This window comes from Chiloscyllium plagiosum, unplaced genomic scaffold (assembly GCF_037043375.1).
Source record: "Chiloscyllium plagiosum isolate Xiang-an unplaced genomic scaffold, Cpla_swu_hap1 HiC_scaffold_42, whole genome shotgun sequence".
Taxonomy (NCBI): Eukaryota; Metazoa; Chordata; class Chondrichthyes; order Orectolobiformes; family Hemiscylliidae; genus Chiloscyllium; species Chiloscyllium plagiosum.
Genome location: NW_028270180.1, coordinates 21855669 through 21873739, shown reverse-complemented (window position 1 = coordinate 21873739; position 18071 = coordinate 21855669). Strand labels below are relative to the sequence as shown.

The following is an 18071-nucleotide window of genomic DNA, read 5'->3' as shown; positions in this document are numbered from 1 at the left end:
CTGTATTAACAATCTCTGAACAGGCTGATTGGAAAAGGGAAAGCTTTGTGAAAAGTAGAGTGCGGGATCCCTCAGAGAGAGCCAGTCCTCTGGCATTATCCAATGTGTTAGAAACCGTACCTCAGTGCTCTTTCACCAGTCATATTGACTGGAAGGGTATTCGGGTCTCGTTAATTGATTGCCCCATTATTACTGACTTCCAGCTGACCCTGTCTTTACTGGAGTGAATGGCCAGGTTCCAATCCTGTTGATTTATGATGGTGTCATTGTTTTGTGACTCTCGCTTTCCTGAGTGCAAGTGGATCAATGGGCTGAGGAGTGGCAGATGAAGTTTACTTTGGATAAATGCCAGGTATTGCATTTTGGTAAAACAAACCAGGGCAGGACCTATTCAATTAAAAGTAGGGTAGTGCTGTAGAACAAAGAGACCTAGGTGGTCCATCTTTGAAGTTTGCGTTGCATGTAAACAGGATGTTAAGAAGGCGTTTAGCATCCTTGCCTTCATTGCTTGGACCTTTTTGAGTATGGGAGTTGGGATGTCATGTTGAGGTTGTACAGGATGTTGGTAAGACTTCTTCTGGAGTATCATAGAATCTTTACAGTGCGGAAACAGGCCATTTTGGCCCAACAAGTCCACACTGACCCTCCAAAGAGTAGCCCACTCAGACCCATTCCCCTACTCTATTACTCTACATTTGCCCCTGACTAAAGCACCTAACCTACACATCCCTGAACACTAAGGGCACTTTAGCATGGGCAATTCACCCTAACCTGTACGAGGAAACTCACACAGACACAGAGAGAATGTGCAAACTGCACACAGACAGTTGCCTGAAGCTGGAATCGAACCTGGATCCCTGGCGCTGTGAAGCAGCACTGCTAACCACTGAGCCACCCAGCACTGAGCCACTGAGCCACCCAGCACTGAGCCACTGAGCCACCCAGCACTGAGCCACTATGCTGCCCAGTACTGAGCCACTATGCCGCCCAGCACTGAGCCACTATGCCGCCCAGCACTGAGCCACTATGCCGCCCAGCACTGAGCCACTATGCCGCCCAGTACTGAGCCACTATGCTGCCCAGTACTGAGCCACTATGCCACCCAGCACTGAGCCACTATGCCGCCCAGCACTGAGCCACTATGCCGCCCAGCACTGAGCCACTATGCCGCCCAGTACTGAGCCACTATGCCGCCCAGTACTGAGCCACTATGCTGCCCAGTACTGAGCCACTATGCCACCCAGCACTGAGCCACTATGCCGCCCAGCACTGAGCCACTATGCCGCCCAGCACTGAGCCACTATGCCGCCCAGTACTGAGCCACTATGCCGCCCAGTACTGTGTCCAGTTATAGGAAGGACATTATTAAGCTGGAGACGGTTCAGAAAAGATTCACCAGGATGTTGCCAGGGCTGGAGGGTTTGAGTGATAAGGAGAGGCTGGATAGACTGGGGCCGTTTACACTGGACCACAGGAGGTTGAAGGGGTGACCTTATTGAGGTTTATAAAATCACAAGGGGTATGGATCAGGTGAATGGCGGGTGTCTTTTCCCGAGGGTTGGAGATTTCAAGACTCAGTGCATATTTTTAAGGTGAGAGGACAAAGATTTTGAAAAGACGAGAGGCAACTTTTTTATAGATAGTGGTTTGTGTGTGGACGATGTGGGTACACTTACAATGTTTAAAAGACATTTGGGTTAGTTCATGAACAACAAATGTTTGGAAGGATATGGGCCGAGTGCAGGTAGGTGGGACAGTTTAGTTTGGGATTATGTTTGGCGTGGACTGGTTAGACCAAGGCGTCTGTTTCTGTGCTGTATGACTCAATGACTATGCCTCTGCGAGTGACACAAAGGTGCACATTCACCTGTAGAGAGTGTCCATTGAGGTGTGATACCTGATCCAAGACAGGCTAGTGTCTTTCTCACATACCCAGAAGATCAGTTGTCCTTCTCAGCTTTCCTGTTTATTCATGGGAAGTGGGTGTCACTGGCTAGTCCAGTATTTGACACCCATTCCTTCATTTCATTGGAGAAGTTGATAGTGAGCTGCCATTTTGAACGATGACAGTCCTTGGGGTCTAAGGACATCCTGAACACTGTTTGGAAGGGAATTCCAGGATTTTGACCCAGTGACAGTGATATATTTCCAAGTCAGGATGGTGTGGGGGTTTGGAGGGGAGCTTGTAGTTGGGTGGTGTCCCTGTGTCTCCTTCAAGGTGTTAGAGCCTGTACATTAGAATCAGAATTAGCTTCATTGTCACACGAGTCCAGGTACACAATCCTTTATCTGAAATCCGAAAAGCTCCGAAAACCGAATATGTATCGTGGAGTGTGGAGTGTCATTTTGGTGTGCGAACAGGTGACCCGACTCCACACCCACCTCACTCAGATGTGACATGGCAGTGTGGCCCAGCACTGGCAGGCATCAATTCTGCCTCAGCGTGAGTACTATTCCCACATTGGTCTGCTGTTAGGTTTTGTTTTAAATTTCACTGTGAAAATATCATTGATTCCAAAATCTGAAAAATTCCAAATTACAAAATAAAAACTGGCCGCAAGGATTTCGGATAAAGGATTGTGTACCTGTACAGCAAAAAGTTAACAAGTTTCCACCTTATGGTGCCATCTTAGGTACCAAGGTAACCAGGTACAGATTCTTAAATACAAGTTCTTCGGGGGAAAGAAATTAGAAAAATGAAGAGATAAAAAGCTCAGGAATAAATTAGAAAAATAGAGAAATAGCAGTCCTTCCAACCCAGACCATACTGGGCTTCACCTCAAGGTCAGGTATACCAGGAGTTTGAGTCCACGCTGAGACCTGGTGTACATGTTGTGTCCTGGGTATCTGCCCAGTCTTTTGATTTTGAGTCCATCTCTCTTCTGTGGCTCGCTTCTCCACTCTGTCTGTCCCTCTGTCTCTCTTTTCTCAGCAACCCGCCTCAGTCTATTTACAGTTCCCCTTGTGTTTTGTTTCGATGGAGGTGATGGTATGGCAGAGAATGTGCCAATTTTTTTTCACATTGTATAAAATGAGCTGCTGCCCGTAAGACTGTGAAATGGGAATGTTCACCCGTGAGGGGTTTCTAAAGGCTGAGACCAAACATCTGCGGGGAAGGAGGGGGAAAGTTAAGATTGGAATTAATCGAAGCTCGGCATGGAGGCTGTGAGGGGAAGACTGACAACTGGAGAATGAGAAGATTCAGAAGAAGAGTCATATTAAACTCGAAACATTAACTCTGTTTCTCTCTTCACAGACACTGACGGACCTACTGAGTTTCTCCAGCACTCTCTGTTTCTGTTTTATGGAGGAGGGGACACTGCTTTAGAGCAGCAGAGCTTGTGTTTTGTGCTCAGAAACAGAAAAGGTGATGGCCTAGTGGTATTATCATTGGACTGTTAATTCAGAGACCGAGGTAACGTTCTGGGGACCCGGGCTCAAATCCCGCCATGGCAGATGGTGAAATTTGAATTCAATACAGAAGTCTGGAATTAAGGGTCTAATGATGACCGTGAATCCGTTGTCGGGACAAAAACCCGTCTGGTTCACTGATGCCTTTATAGAGAGAGAAGCTGCCATCCTCACCTGGTGCTGGCCTATGTGAATCCAGACCCACATCAATGTGGATGATTCTTAACTACCCTCTGGGCAATTAAGGGCAGGTCACAAATGATGAACTCACTAGCGCTGCCCTCATCCTGTGAATGAATGAATAAAAAAATCTCATTCATATTTACTGAGAGAAGAGTATAAGCCAGTGAGAGGCTTATCTGGAGGTCGGACATTTTGGAAGGGACAAGGTGGGGAACGGGGGCTGCTGGGATGAGTTGAGTCAGATCGGACTCCTATGAGACTTAGAGTCATAGAGACGTACAGCATGGTAACAGACCCTTTGGTCCAACTTGTCCATGCTGACCGGATATCCCAACCTAATCTAGTCCCATCTGCCAGCACTTGACCTATATCTCTCTAAACCCTTCCCATTCATATACCCACCGAGATGCCTTTTAAATGTTGTAATTGTACCAGCCTCCACCACTTCCTCTGGCAGCTCATTCCGTACATGCACCATCTTCTGCGTGAAAAAGTTGCCCCTTAGGTCCCTTTGGTATCTTTCCCCTCTCACCCTAAACCTATGCCCTCTAGTTCTGGACTCCCCGACCCCAGGGAAAAGACCCTGTCTATTTAGCCTATCCGTGCCCCTCAGGATTTTATAAACTTCTATAAAGGTCATCCCTCAGCCTCCGATGCTCCAGGGAAAACAGCCCCAGCCTGTTCAGCCTCTCCCCATAGCTCAAACCCTCCAAACCTGGCAACATCCTTGTAAATCTTTTCTGAACCCTTTCAGGTTTCATAACATCCTTCTGAGGGGGGAAGGAGTGGGGGTGAGGGAAACAGGAAAGATGTCGCCAGGCGAAAGGCTGAGTGATGAGAGGGGGAGAGTGAGACCACGTCGTTGTATTCTCAGTCGCAGACCTAGGGGGCACCACACTGTTCTAATTCAAAAGAGAAACCTCTGGTGGACAGGACACATCAGGCATTTCCTTCCCAACCCCCAACTGCCTCCCAAAATCTACCCCAGCCTTGCCCCTCACACCCTATCACCTCATCCCCCTTCTACCTCCCCCTCCATGTTGGAGGAACCCAGACACAAAAGCACATTACATGCAGCTTTTCCTCCATCTCGTGGGAAATGGTTCACTCCAGTATAACTACGCTCAGAAAACCCTGCTTTCGGTTCCACCATGAGCTCATGGACATTTTCGGCCCGATTTTCCTCGACCTTTCGTTGCAGGGGGGGGTCATGGGGAGACCCAGTGGAGTTACTCGTAACCATGTGGAGGTGGGGTTGGAGGGGAGGGGGTCGGATTTAAAAAGACATAAAGAAAGAAACTGTTTTCTCTGGAAGGCGGGCTGGTGACTGGAGCTTCATCGGTTTAGAACAAACGGCAAAATAGCCAGAGCAGGAATGTCTTCACACAGAGGATTATTAAAACTTGGAAAACGCGACCTGGGAGGACGGTGGGGTCAGATTCCATTGGAATTCCCTCAAGGTGTAAGCTCGAAAGAACAAATATGCCAGGTTAGGGGCTAAAAGTCAGGCTAACTTGGACATCTCTTGCAAAACAGCTGGCATAGCCATGATGGGCTGAATGGCCTCCTCCTGTAAAATCCTGTGTTTCCCGTCACTCTGAAATTGTTTGAGAATGTTTAAAAATCAGGAACAAGAGAAAACAGTTCGTATTGGGCTGATTACAGGTAGACTGCTGTCTGAATAAGACAACTGGATGGTGCATTAATGCTGTTTCAACACTTCCTGCTCAACTGCAAGTATAATACAGTGGAACTCCCTTTATATATCGCAATTACTGTAACACTGACTTATTAGGAGCACTTTCATGAAATTAATCAAATGACTAATCCATTTCACCGGGACTTCTGAAATATTTCTCTCTTTGGGAGCTTAATTATCAAGCGATCTGACGCTACAAACGAAATTTTATTCTAACGAGAGTTTTACTGTAAAGTTCTAAAGAAAGATTCATTATAAAGGGCGTTTCGCTGTAACCATTACATTCTGACAAGTTTGATTTTCATTGCATTGACTGTGTTAATAATTATGGCACTGAGTTTAATGTGCCCATCCCTGAAACTCAAGTCTTTTTAAATTCACCATCACTGTGTATTAAACTGTAAGAGTAAAGAAATAAAATATTGTCCAACTGAATTTGCAATCGACTGGATTTTTCCTCTGCATTCAAACGAAATCAGTGTTGGTCCAAATTGCTATTCTCTAATGTACTAGGAGTAGGAAGATGAATGCGCTGTGCTTTACAACAAACCAGACCAGACCCCCCCCTCAAATTACTTTAAGAACACCCCACAGTGTGGAAGCAGGCCATTCAGCCCATTGAGTCCACCGCAACCCTCCAAAGAGCACATCCCGGGATGCTCGGGCCAATTCCACAAGGCTAATCCACCCTAACCTGCACATCTTTGGACTAGAGGGTGGCGTGGTTAGCACTGCTGCCTCACAGCACCAGGGACTCAGGTTCAATTCCACCCTCAGGCGACCATGTGGCATTTGCACATTCTCCCCGTGTCTGCATGAGTTTCCTCCCTCAGTCCGAAGACGTGCGGGTTAGGTGGACTAGCCATGCCTTGGTAAATATGGGGTTAGGGTGAGATGCTCTCCAGAGAGTTGGTGCAGTCTCAAAATGTGACAGGCAACTTCTGTGGGTGCTCTAGCAGTGGGAACTGCTCATGTTGATAGAGAGACCAGAACCCTGCTCTTCAAAACGAGGCAGCATGGTGGCTCAGTGGTTAGCACTGTTGCCTCAAAGCACGGGGGCCTCGGTTCGATTCCTATCTGTATGGAGTTTGTGCATTCTCCCTGTGTCTGTGCGGGTTTCCTCCCACAATCCAAAGATGTGCAGGTTAGGTGAATTAGCCATGCTAAATTGTCCATAAGTGTCCAGTGGAATGGGACTGGGTGGATTACTCTTCGGAGGGTTGTTTTGGGCTGAAGGGCCTGTTTCAATACTGTAGGGAATCTAATCTAAAAACAGTGCTGTGGGATTTTTTTCCTCTCCACCTGCGAGAGTAGGCTATTTCTCTGGAGGTTGGTGTCTCCAACAGAGCAGCTTTCCCTCAGTACTCCACACTGGAAGGTCAGCCTCGGACTTTGTGCTCAGGTTTCTGGGGAGTGGGCTGTAAATTGGAAATTGTGGCTCAGGGTGAGATCCGCCATGATTGTATTGAACCAGCAGGGCAGGTTCGAAGGGCTGAGTGGCCTACTGTTGTTCCAGGTTGTGAAACAGAATATCCACACTCAGTCGCGAGAGTGCCACCAACTGTGTAATATTACTGTATTAATGTTTAGCTATTTTAATCGAGCTGTTTGCAATTTTTTCATGAATGGAGTCTCAGGATTTTTCTGACTCAGAGCCCTAAGGTTCGGGATTTTGTGTGGGTTCTGTCTGGTTTGATAGGTCACTCTGTAATTTAGACTGAGAGCAATGAGGTAAAGCAGCCAGCGCTGGGGACATTTATCCTGAGTCAGTCAGACACAAGCCTGACCGCACAGCACTGGTGAGTCATGGTACAGTATCAGCTAGCAAGGAAGCTGATCCCAGTGAGATGGAGGGATGTTCGGTCGGTGGCTGTGGTTGACAGACCAAGGGTGGGTGGGGTAGGGACAATTGGCTGAAGCACAGCCAAGTGACCACCTCGAAGCTTTCACAAACAACTTGGCCCCATAGGATTGCACTCACCTTACTGACCACGATGATCCAGTTGCTAATTTCCCCATTGACCATAAGGTATAGAAACAGAATGATGCCATTCGGCCCATCGAGTCTGCCCTGCCATTTGATCATTGCCGATGTGTTTCTCAACCCCATTCTCTTGCCTTCTCCCGGTAACCCTTGATCCCCTCTCCAATCAAGAACCTATTTATCACTCTCAATGATGTGGCCTCCATAGCCCTCTGTGGCAATGATCCACAGAGTAACCACTGTCTGAAAAAACTCATTATCATCTCAGTTCATTGCTGACATGTCTTTAATAAAGAAAAGCAAAATATGACGGGCGCTGAAGGTCTGAAAGAAAATGGGTTCTGAAGGTGAGTCCTGAAGGAGGGCTACACCTGAAATATTGACTTCTCCACCTCCTGATGCTGCCTGGCTTGCTGTATTCTTCCAGCCTCCTGCCTGTCTACTCAAGGTGAGTCATACCAGACCGGAGACATCTCCACGGAGACTGCCGGACGTGCTCAGTCTCTCCAGCACTCTCTGTTTGAACGTCTGTCTCATTTTTCTGGCTGGTTGCTCACGGATTAATGGCTGCTGGGATTTCTCCAAGAATTGCCTACCCAGAGAAGAAAAAGCAAAGTGGGATATTGTTCCTGCACCAGCCGATATCAAACCTGCAGCGATTAGCTGGAGGGGACAGATCAGCAGAGATGTTCCGTTTATAATGGGGCTAATGTTTCCACTTGCCTGTGTGTCAGGCTTTCAGATGTCCAGAATACCCTATTATCTCACTTCTGAAGCAGTCAGGTTCTTTGTTAGCTGACTGTGGGCGACCCCCTCCTCTGCCCTCTTGTCCCTCCTCCAATATTGTCCACCATTTTCATCAAGGGAAGAATATGACAAGTTAGGCGCCTTTTCAATGCAGTTCTGCACCGGGACATTGCACTGTCAGAGCAGTTGGCTCTTCCATCTCTAGAGAGTCAGAGACCGCTAACTGTAAGCCTTGGTCAGGGTAAAATTCAACCTTTACTCTCAGGAACCCCTAATGTTCCCACCCACACAGCAAGTGTTAAAGACACCTATGTTTTAAATCAGAAAAACCTGGAGCTAAATTTATGATAATCTTGAAAGTCACAAACTATGAATGATTCAATTGGAATAGCTAAGAATCAATTACTGTCTCAATATAATTAACATGCACGTATTAATTAATTAACATACAGTTCCCTCTTGCTCAATAGCATACAACTTCAGCACCTCTGAAAATAAAGGAGGCATCCTTTTCATCTTGTGCTCATCAGGACACAATTGCAAGAATACCAAATCCCAAAGTGAACAATACTGCATGAGAAGTGCAAGTGGTAGCTGCAGCTGTAGTTACAACATTTAAGACATTTGGATAAGTACATGAATAGGAATGGTTTGGAGGGATATGGACCAAGCGCAGGCAGGTAGGACTAGTTTAATTCGGGATTATGGTCAGTATGGACTGGTTGGACCAAAGGGTCTGTTTCAGTATTATGTGACTCTATAAGAGGATGCTGATTGATTGACAATCGGTCTCTGATTGGTGGAAGTGTTGCCATGGAGAATACAGCAGAGTCAAGATTAGAGTGATACTGGAAAAGCACAGCAGGTCAGGCAGCATCCGAGGAGCAGGAACATCGACATTTCAGGAAAAAGCCCTTCAACAGGAATGAGGCTGGGAGCCTCGGGAGGTGGAGAGATAAATGGGAGGGGGTGGGGCTGGGGTGGGGGAAGGTAGCTGAGAGTGCAATAGGTGGATGGAGGTGGGGGTAAAGGTGATAGGTTGGAGAGGAGGGTGGAGTGGATGGGTGGGAAGGAAGATTGACAGGTGGGACAGGTCATGAGGATAGTGTTGAGCTAGAAGGTTGGAACTGGGGTAAGGTGGCCTGGAAGGTTAGAAGCAGAGTACAGCCACAGTTTTGTTTAAATTTGAAGCAGGGACGTCACCTCTGATTGGTCAAGGAACGGCCATGAGGAATGCACCAGGAAATACCAGCTTGCGGTTTCAAATAGACCAGCTGGACTCTAACCTAGTGTTGTGTGATTTTTGACTCGATAGTGTGTGCCTTTTTCAGCAGTATACTGTTAATCGATCAATCCAGGAATGCGCATCATTGCAAATGACCGAGGTGGGTTTCTTGTGCACTGTGTAACTATCCCACACTGGCTGGAGATTTAATTTGTTTTTATTGGTGGAATTTGCACTGCTTTCCCTGCTTTCTTGTTTGATGGAGCCACTCCTCACACAGACTTTGTAAACTGTTTGCTGTAGCTCACTGTTTAAACAGGTCACATTTTTCACAGCGAGCAGGGAAGTGCTGAGCAGTAAAAGTCTCACCTTGCAGCCTGTCGTGATGCTGATCTCCCCTCTGGCCCAGTTACTATGGAAGCTGCCTTATTCTTTGTTAGATAGCTCTGGACCACAGTCACCCTCAGTAAATGAAGGCAGGTTTGATACATGCACTGAAGCATTTTTATTGAATATTATTTTATTGAATTAACAAAGCCAACATGTAGTGACAGTTTCAGAACTGCTTCAGTGACTATGCTTGTAAACAAAGGTTTTTATGAATAAAGTTAAAAATCACACAACACCAGGTTATAGTCCAGCAGGTTTATTTGGAAACACGAGCCTTTGGAGTGCTGCTCCTGCATCAGGTGACACTCCGAAAGCTAGTGCTTCCAATTAAACCTGTTGGACTATAACCTGGTGTTGTGTGAGTTTTAACTTTGTACACCCCAGTCCAACACCGGCATCTCCAAATCATGAATAAAGCACTTATTTTAAATAAGAACAAAGACAATGTTTTAGTCTGTCCACTGTGAAGCAGGTTAGAACCTAAATAGCAGCTTTGACATGGGTTGGAGTGGTAGTGGCAGGGGGTGAATTGGGGGAGGGGAAGGTGTGGAGTTAGATTTATTGTTGGATTGGTTTGAACGATAGGGCTCCCAGCTCAGTGTGTCTGCACGTCATGTACCAACGCTGCCCTCGCGGGCACAGTGAAGTGTGGCTGGGTGGGACAAACCCCTGCCTCCTCAGACTCACTCCTGACCCTCACGTAATGCAGTCTGCCCAGTGCAGGTGCTGAAGGAGTGCTGCAATGTCAGAGGTGCTCTCTTTGGGGTGAGATGCTAAGCTGAGGCTCCCTCTGCCTTCCCAAAGCGGTTGAAGATTGAAAGTGCTCCACGGGGACCTCGGCCAATCGTTATTGTGGGAACAGAAATCCCTGTGGAACGCGGTCCAGATCCCAAACTCTTGTCCTGGGCCTCGTGAGGAACAGCAGGCACTGCCAGATTGTCACACTGCTCAAACATTTCATCAGCTCAGTGTCTGCTGGGCCCTTTCCTTGTCTGGCTTCATCAGGAATAGAGAATGCAGTGTCCCTCAGACAGCTACATCATAGCACTGCAACCCCAGTGCCCCCTCCCCTGCGACAGCATTGAATCCTAGTGAGGGGTCGAATGGACAGAAAGGTGAACTGGCAAGTCCCATGGGCAGCATGGAAGGTGGGTGGAGTGACAGAGACAGCGAGGTAGCCATGGATGAGTTGGACTGAAGGGTCTGTTTCCATGCTGTGTGACTCAATGACCTTCTGGCCTGAGAGGTAGTCTGTGTGTGTGTGTGTTGGGGGGATGGGGTAAGGGGGACAAGCAGGGATTCAGATGGGGCAGTAGCAGGGGATTTAATCATTGGATGCTGAAACTTCTGGAAGCTTTCATTGCCCCAGTCACTCCATAGGATCCCAACGCGTATCTGAGTCATAAATCCAATTCTTGAAACACCTGGCATTTTGGGGCTTTCACCTGATCATAAAATTGCAGCTGCTTGTAGGATCTTGCTGTGTCCTGTAGCCTATGTTGCCATAGCATGTGGACTTCAATTGGCAGTCCAGTTGCTCCTGGGGACATCCTCAGGCTGTGAACGGCACCATATAAATGCAAGTCTCCCTTCAGGTAAAAGAGAGAATCATTCTGGCCCCGAACGTGGACCAAGAGGTTCTGGGGATGTTGTCCGCTTCCAATCACTTTTGGGATGCGAGTGACAGAAGAATCTGCTCCGTCAACTGGACTGAGAGCTCCTAGTGAGACTGTGTCTGAGGGACTGGGCCCTGCTCTTGTAGGCCTTGTTCTGCACTGACAGAACAGGAGGGGTTTGACCTGGCTAGTCTAACGTGTAAGGCACATAACATCAACTGTCTCTGCCCATCTTTGCAACTGTTCCAGGTCCAGCTCCTGCCTGGGAAGACAGCTGGGTTTTGGTGCTGGAGGTGAGAAAGAATGTGTTGCCAGGTGTGATGGATGGGAGGAGTGTGGGATGGCTCCTGTTTGATGTGGGCCTTACGTAAGTCCTGACAATGCAGCCCAGCTTCAGTAGAGCCCTGAGAGAGTCGTGCCCAAGATCACTGCATTCGACTTAATCCAATAGGAAACGGGGGGCAGACAACTTTAGTACAGAAAACACCAGAGAAGAATATCCCAGCAGGCAACTCTGTGGTCTACCATACCCTGCACAGGACTTCGTAGGAGCAGAGTGACATTGGCAGTTACCCTTCCTACTGCCCACAAATCCCTTCCTCCACCACACACCCAAATAATGCTGTGACCATCTCCACTTCAGAGTGTGAATGAGAGGACAGCAGAGACCTGTCACTGTGTCAGCGGTTCCTGACCCAGTCATATCATCTCTAACCAACCTGTTCAGCAAAGCTAATGATACACCTCTGGAGCAGGTGGCAATTTGGCTCAGGTCTCCTGGCATAGAGGAAGGGTCACTATCACTCTGCGGCTAGAACCTTCTGGAGGGCAGTGTGTGTGCATATGTGCGTGTGAGGGTGTGTGCGTGCGGATGTGTGTGTGTATGCATGCATGTGTGAGTGGGTGCATGTGCATGTGGATGTGTATGTGTGTGTGCACGCATGCGTATGTGTGAGAGGGTGTGTGTGATAGGTGTATGTGTGTGCGTGTATGTGTGTGTGTGTGTATGAGTGTATGTGCGCGTGTGTGTGCCTGTATGTGTGTATGTGAGTGTGTGTGTCTGTATGTGTATATGCGTGTGTCTGTGTATGTGAGTGTGTGTGTGTATGTGTGTGTCTGTATGTGAGTGTGTATGTGTACCTGAGTTTGTGTGCGTGTGTGAATGTGTGTGTGTATGTGAGTGTGTCTATGCGTGAGTGTGTGCGTGTGTGTCTGTATGTGCATGTGTTTGTTTGTGTGTGTGTGTTTGCATGTGAGTGTGTGTCTGTATGTGAGTGTGTGTGTATGTCTGTATGTGAGTGTGTGTCTGTATGTGAGTGTCTGTCTGTGTATGTGAGTGTGTCTGTGCATGTGTGTGTGTGCATGTGAGTGTGTGCGTGTGTGTGTCTGTGTGTGCATGTGTTTGTGTGTGTATGTGAGTGTGTGTGTGTCTGTATGTGAGTGTGCATGTGTGTGTGTGTCTGTATGTGAGTGTATGTGTCTGTATATGTGAGTGTGTCTGTGCATGTGCGTGTGTATATGAGTGTGTGCGTGTGTGTTTATCTGTATGTGTGTGTGTGTGTTAGCTCCTCCTGCATTTTTCCAGCACACAGTGAAGCATGGGGCCTCAATAGCAGTGAGAGACAGGAGGGTTCCTTTTTAGTTAGGGACACTGTCATTGGCGCAGGGTGTGATTTATACATTTACTGAAGAGTTTTGATTCAGAGTCAGTGGGAGTCTTAGAGCTGCACTATCCAGTGCTCAAAGAGACACCAGTCTGTAGTGAGTGTAACAGGGTCAGCCAGCTGGACCTCATAGAATAGGAGCTCGCTGACTGGGTCTGCTAATCTGGCCCAATCAGGGAGTTCAGGCTGACAGAAACAGGTTCACTCTGAGAGGTGGCTCTGAGGGAGCTGGGTCAGTGTGAGGGACTCTCCACGTGTAAATACAGGGTGAGTTGGTGACGGGAAACTGTGCTCGATGGAGTTATTTCGAGCCTCCCTGAGTATTCATTGCCAATCTGCCAGCGTTGCCAGGACTGTATAAATGACGGTGAAACATCCAATTATGAGTATCTCCCACTTTTCAAATGTTCGCTTTACATCACTTTGCTTTTCCGAAAGACCTACATTAGTACCTGTTCTCTCTAATCAAAAGAAATCCAAACAGGATTTTAACTTTTACAAAGAAAGGTGAGATTTTTCCCATTTAAATGAATACTTCTTCACTTTACGCCATTTCGGCTTATGAAAGGTTTCGCAGGAATGCTGTACTCTCGGATAGTGGGGAAAGTCTGTATTTGACCTTCTGATCCCTCTCCCCTCTCGCTTCTGATTTATAATGAAGCTGCATAAAGTCCTCACAACAGGTAAGGAAATGATGTTTTAGTACTGTGACTCATTCCTCTTCACAGAGAGGCCGTAAGGTGCCTTATGGAAGGTGCTGAATAATGGAACGATTGGTCTTGAGTTACATACACATTTTCAGCAGCTTCAAATAACACATAAGTTGCCAAGAGAGCGTTGACAAGAACATAGATGATGCTTCACTTCATGAGTAAGTCTACAACTGGGGGGTGGAGACTCTCAAACTGAGGGGTTTTCCCTGTTTGAACCTGAGATGCGAATGAACGTAGTTTGCCCAGAGCTTTGTCCATCGTTGGCAAGTAGTTCAGGCTGGGTCCCCGAATGTATTCAAGGCTGGGCTTTTGACGAGATGGGTTGAGGTTCAGGGAAATGGGGGTTGGGGAGCAGACAGAACAGTGTAGGTAAGGCCACAGTCAGATTAGCCATGGTCTCGCTAAATGCAGGAGCAGGCTCAAGGGGCTGAATGGCCTGAACCTTCTACCTTTTCTTCCCTTCTTATGACAAGGGGAACCCTAGTCATGGTTACAAGAAGAAGGAATACGATTGAAGCGATTCAAGAAGGCAGCTGGATCTCTGAAGGCAAAATTTGTGGAGCACTGGAGGAATGGGGTTCATCCTGAATCAGGCAAATAAGATGGGTAGAAACGTAGGGACCAGGATTGGAGAAGGGGAAGGGCATAATGAGAACATAAATTCTGACATTGTGGAGTCCCAGATATGATCAGACCTGGAGTGGGGTGGGTCCTTCATTCCATCGTCCATCCCTACTTGCTCACCAATGGACATAGTGAATGTCATTGGCGATTGGTAATCTCACTGGACTAGTAACCAGTTAATGCGCTGGAGATGTCGGTTTGAATCCCACCACAGCAAATGGTGGAACTTGAATTCAATAAAATTTGGAATGAAAAGCTAGTCTAATGGTAACCATTGTCAATTATAGAGTCATACAGCACGGAAACAGACCCCTTGGTCCAACCAATCCATGCCGAACATAATCCCAAAATAAACTAGCCCCACTTGCCTGCTCCTGGCCCATATCCCTCCAAACCTCTTCCTAATCATGAACTTTTTTAAATGTTGTAACTGTCCGCACATTCACCACTTCCTTTGGCAGTTCATTCCACACACGAACCACTCACTGTGTAAAAAGGTTAACCCTCATGTCTTATTTAAATCTTTCTCCTCTCACCTTCAAAATATGCCCCCTAGTTTTGAACGCCCAGGCTTAGGGCAAAGACATCTGCTTTTCACCTTATCTATTCCCCTCATGACTTTATAAATCTTTGTAAGGTCACCCCATCCACCTCCTACACCCTCCAGTAAAAAGAAGTCCCAGTCTCTCCTTATAGCTCATTCCCAGCAACATCCTGGTAAATCCTTTCTGAACCCTCTCCAGTTTAATAATATCCTTCCTATAGCAGAGTGACCAGAACTGGGCACAGTACTCGAGAAAGAGGCCTCACCAATGTCCAGTACAACCTCAACATGACGTCCCAATCCCTATACTCAAAGTGTCTGAGCAGTGAAGGCAAGCATGCTAAACACCTTCTTAACCAAGATTAGAGTGGTGCTGGAAAAGCACAGCAGGTCAGGCAGCATCCAAGAAGCAGGAACATCAGGCCCTTCTTAACCACATTATCCACCTGTGATACAAATTTCAAAGACTTATGAACCTAAACAACTAGGATTCCCCGATGTACAACACAAAATCCATCTGGTTCACTAATGCCCGTGCCTGGTCTGGCTGACATGTGACTCCAGACCCACACCAATGCGGGTGACTCTGAACCTGCCCTCTGGGCAATTGACAATAGACAATGGGTGCAGGAGTAGGCCATTCTGCCCTTCGAGCCTGCACCACCATTCAATATGATCATGGCTGATCATCCTGAATCAGTATTCTGTTCCTGCCTTATCTCCATAACCCTTGATTCCACTATCCTTGAGAGCTCTATCCAACTCTTTCTTAAATGAATCCAGAGACTGGGCCTCCACTGCCCTCTGGGGCAGAGCATTCCACACAGCCACCACTCTCTGGGTGAAGAGGTTTCTCCTCATCTCTGTCCTAAATGGTCTACCCTGTATTTTTAAGCTGTGTCCTCTGGTTCGGCACTCACCCATCAGCGGAAACATGTTTCCTGCCTCCAGAGTGTCCAATCCTTTAATAATCTTATACGTCTCAATCAGATCCCCTCTCAGTCTTCTAAACTCAAGGGTATACAAGCCCAGTCGCTCCAGTCTTTCAGTGTATATACACTGAGGATCCTCATTGAGGATGGGTAATAAATGCTGGCCTAGCCAGAGAAAGCCACATCCTGTGAGTGCATTTTAAAAAGTAACAGAGGATTATTCTACTGCCCACTCAATGGAAATTGGATAAAAATTAGGAAAGGGGGAAACAATAGCTGGAAAACAGGGAATTTCACTGTGCGTCATGCTTTCTCTTCCCCCTTCCATGAACCTAATCAATCCAGCCACATCGCCATCTCTCTTACCCTTCCCCCTATAAGTGCTGCTGAGGGCAGTAGAAATGGAAGCAATCAATAGTTTCAAAAGGAAATTGGAGGCACTTAAAGGAAGTAAACACGCAGCAAGGAAACCCCCACCCCAGCCCTCAAGGAGTGGGCAGCTTTACCACTTCCATGGTTCCCTCAAGCCAGAGTGTGCCATATTGATTTGTGCTGTGAGTTGGCAGAGGGATAGAGTGAAGGGCTAGGACAGACTGGATTGCTCTACATACAGAAAGCCAACATGGACGTCGAGGGCTGAATGGCCTCCTCTGCTGTATGAGGCCAGATGATGACATCACAGAGGGTGTGTATATGTGTGTGTATGTGTGGGTGGGGGGACGATGCGTGTGCGTATGGGTGAGGGAGGTGTGAGTGTGTCTGTGTGTGTATATGTGTGTATGTGTGTGTGTGTATATGTGTGAGTGTGTCTGTGTGAATGTGTGTATATGTGTGTGTGTGTCTGTGTGTATACGTGTGTATATATGTGAGTGTGTCTGTGTGAGTTTGTGTATGTGTATGAGTGTGTGTATATGTGTGAATGTGCCTGTGTGAGTGTGTGTATATGTGTCTGTATGTGTGGGTGGGGGGAGGTATGTGTGTGTGTATGCGTATGGGTGAGGGAGGTGTGTGTGTGTCTGTGTGAGTGTGTCTGTGTGAGTGTGTGTATATGTGTGTGAGTGTGTCTGTGTGAATGTGTGTATATGTGTGTGTATATGTGTGTGTATGTGTGTGTGTGTCTGTGTGAATATGTGTGTGTATGTGTGTGTGTCTGTGTGTGTGTGTATATGTGTGAATGTGTCTGTGTGAGTGTGTGTATATGTGTGCATGTGTGTGTGTATATGTGTGTATGTGTGTGTGTTGTGTGTGTCTGTGTGAGTGTGTGTATACGTGTGTATGTTTGTGTGTGTGTGTGTGACTCACACACTCCATCTTCCCTCCGTCCCTCAGCCCCAATATCAGAGGCATACTTCACAAACCAGCAACCTGCAGAGCTATTAAATCACAACGGAAAGGGGAATATCGATCAATCGGTTCTGGATGAATGGTCACTGCTGAACCTATATGTAAATATGGCAGGCCTCACATCTCCAGTCCTTCGTCTTTGGAGAATTAATTGGCATCATTTCCACACTTCTGGACAGTATGATTTGTTACATGGATAAGCGTAGGTTTGTTCAGCATATAGATTGCTGTCTTCGTGAACAAAGGGAAAAGGTATCAGTCACACCGTACAGACACTGCTGTTATACAAACCACAACAGTTATGTAAAAATGTTAGACTCTGGTTGACACTTGACCATTCTCCAGTAAATGTAATCGTTCCATTCACATTGGGTACCACGCTGTGGAAACAAAGGGAGGGGTTAGTCTGATGGACAATGACGTAGCAACAACATTAACAACTCAGGACAAAGTCCAAGCTCCTTACATAACAGGCAAGATCTTATCCTTAAGGCAATGATCATGCTCAGGGGGATAGAGTGAAACTATTGATTGCCCCCATTTCTACTGCACTCAGGGCTGCTTTCTGTTGTACGATCGCTTTGAGGTTTACACCAGCTTCCTTTGGCACAGATTTGCCAGCATTACAGGAAAGCTGCTGTGAAACTGGTAAAAGGTTCAGGAAAGGTTTTACAAAGATGTTGCCAGGGTTGCAGGGTTTGAACTGCAGGGAGAGACTGAATAGGCTGGGGCTGTTTTCCCTGGAGCGTTGGAAGCTGAGGGGTGACCCTCACACAGAATCATGAGGGGCACGGATGGGGTGATCAGCCATGGTGGGGGAGTCCAGAACTAGAGGGCATAGGTTTAGGGTGAGAGGGGAAAGATATAAAAGAGACCTAAGGGGCAACTTTTTCACGCAGAGGGTGGAACGGGTATGGAATGAGCTGCCAGAGGAAGTGGTGGAGTCTGGTACAATTGCAACATTTAAAAGGCATCCGAGTAGGAAAGGTTTAGAG

The 18071-nt window shown here is 47.1% G+C and overlaps 1 protein-coding gene across 1 annotated transcript in view; it reads right to left on the bottom strand.

The window, feature by feature from the left end:
- Window positions 1-16971: 16971 nt before the first annotated feature.
- slc28a1 (solute carrier family 28 member 1) overlaps window positions 16972-18071 on the bottom strand; it is a 113307-nt gene continuing 112207 nt past the window's right edge. The window contains exon 19 of the mRNA XM_087982232.1: window positions 16972-17456. Coding sequence (XP_087838358.1) covers window positions 17336-17456 — 121 coding nt within the window. The 3' untranslated portion in view covers window positions 16972-17335. The remainder of the gene's footprint in view (window positions 17457-18071) is intronic.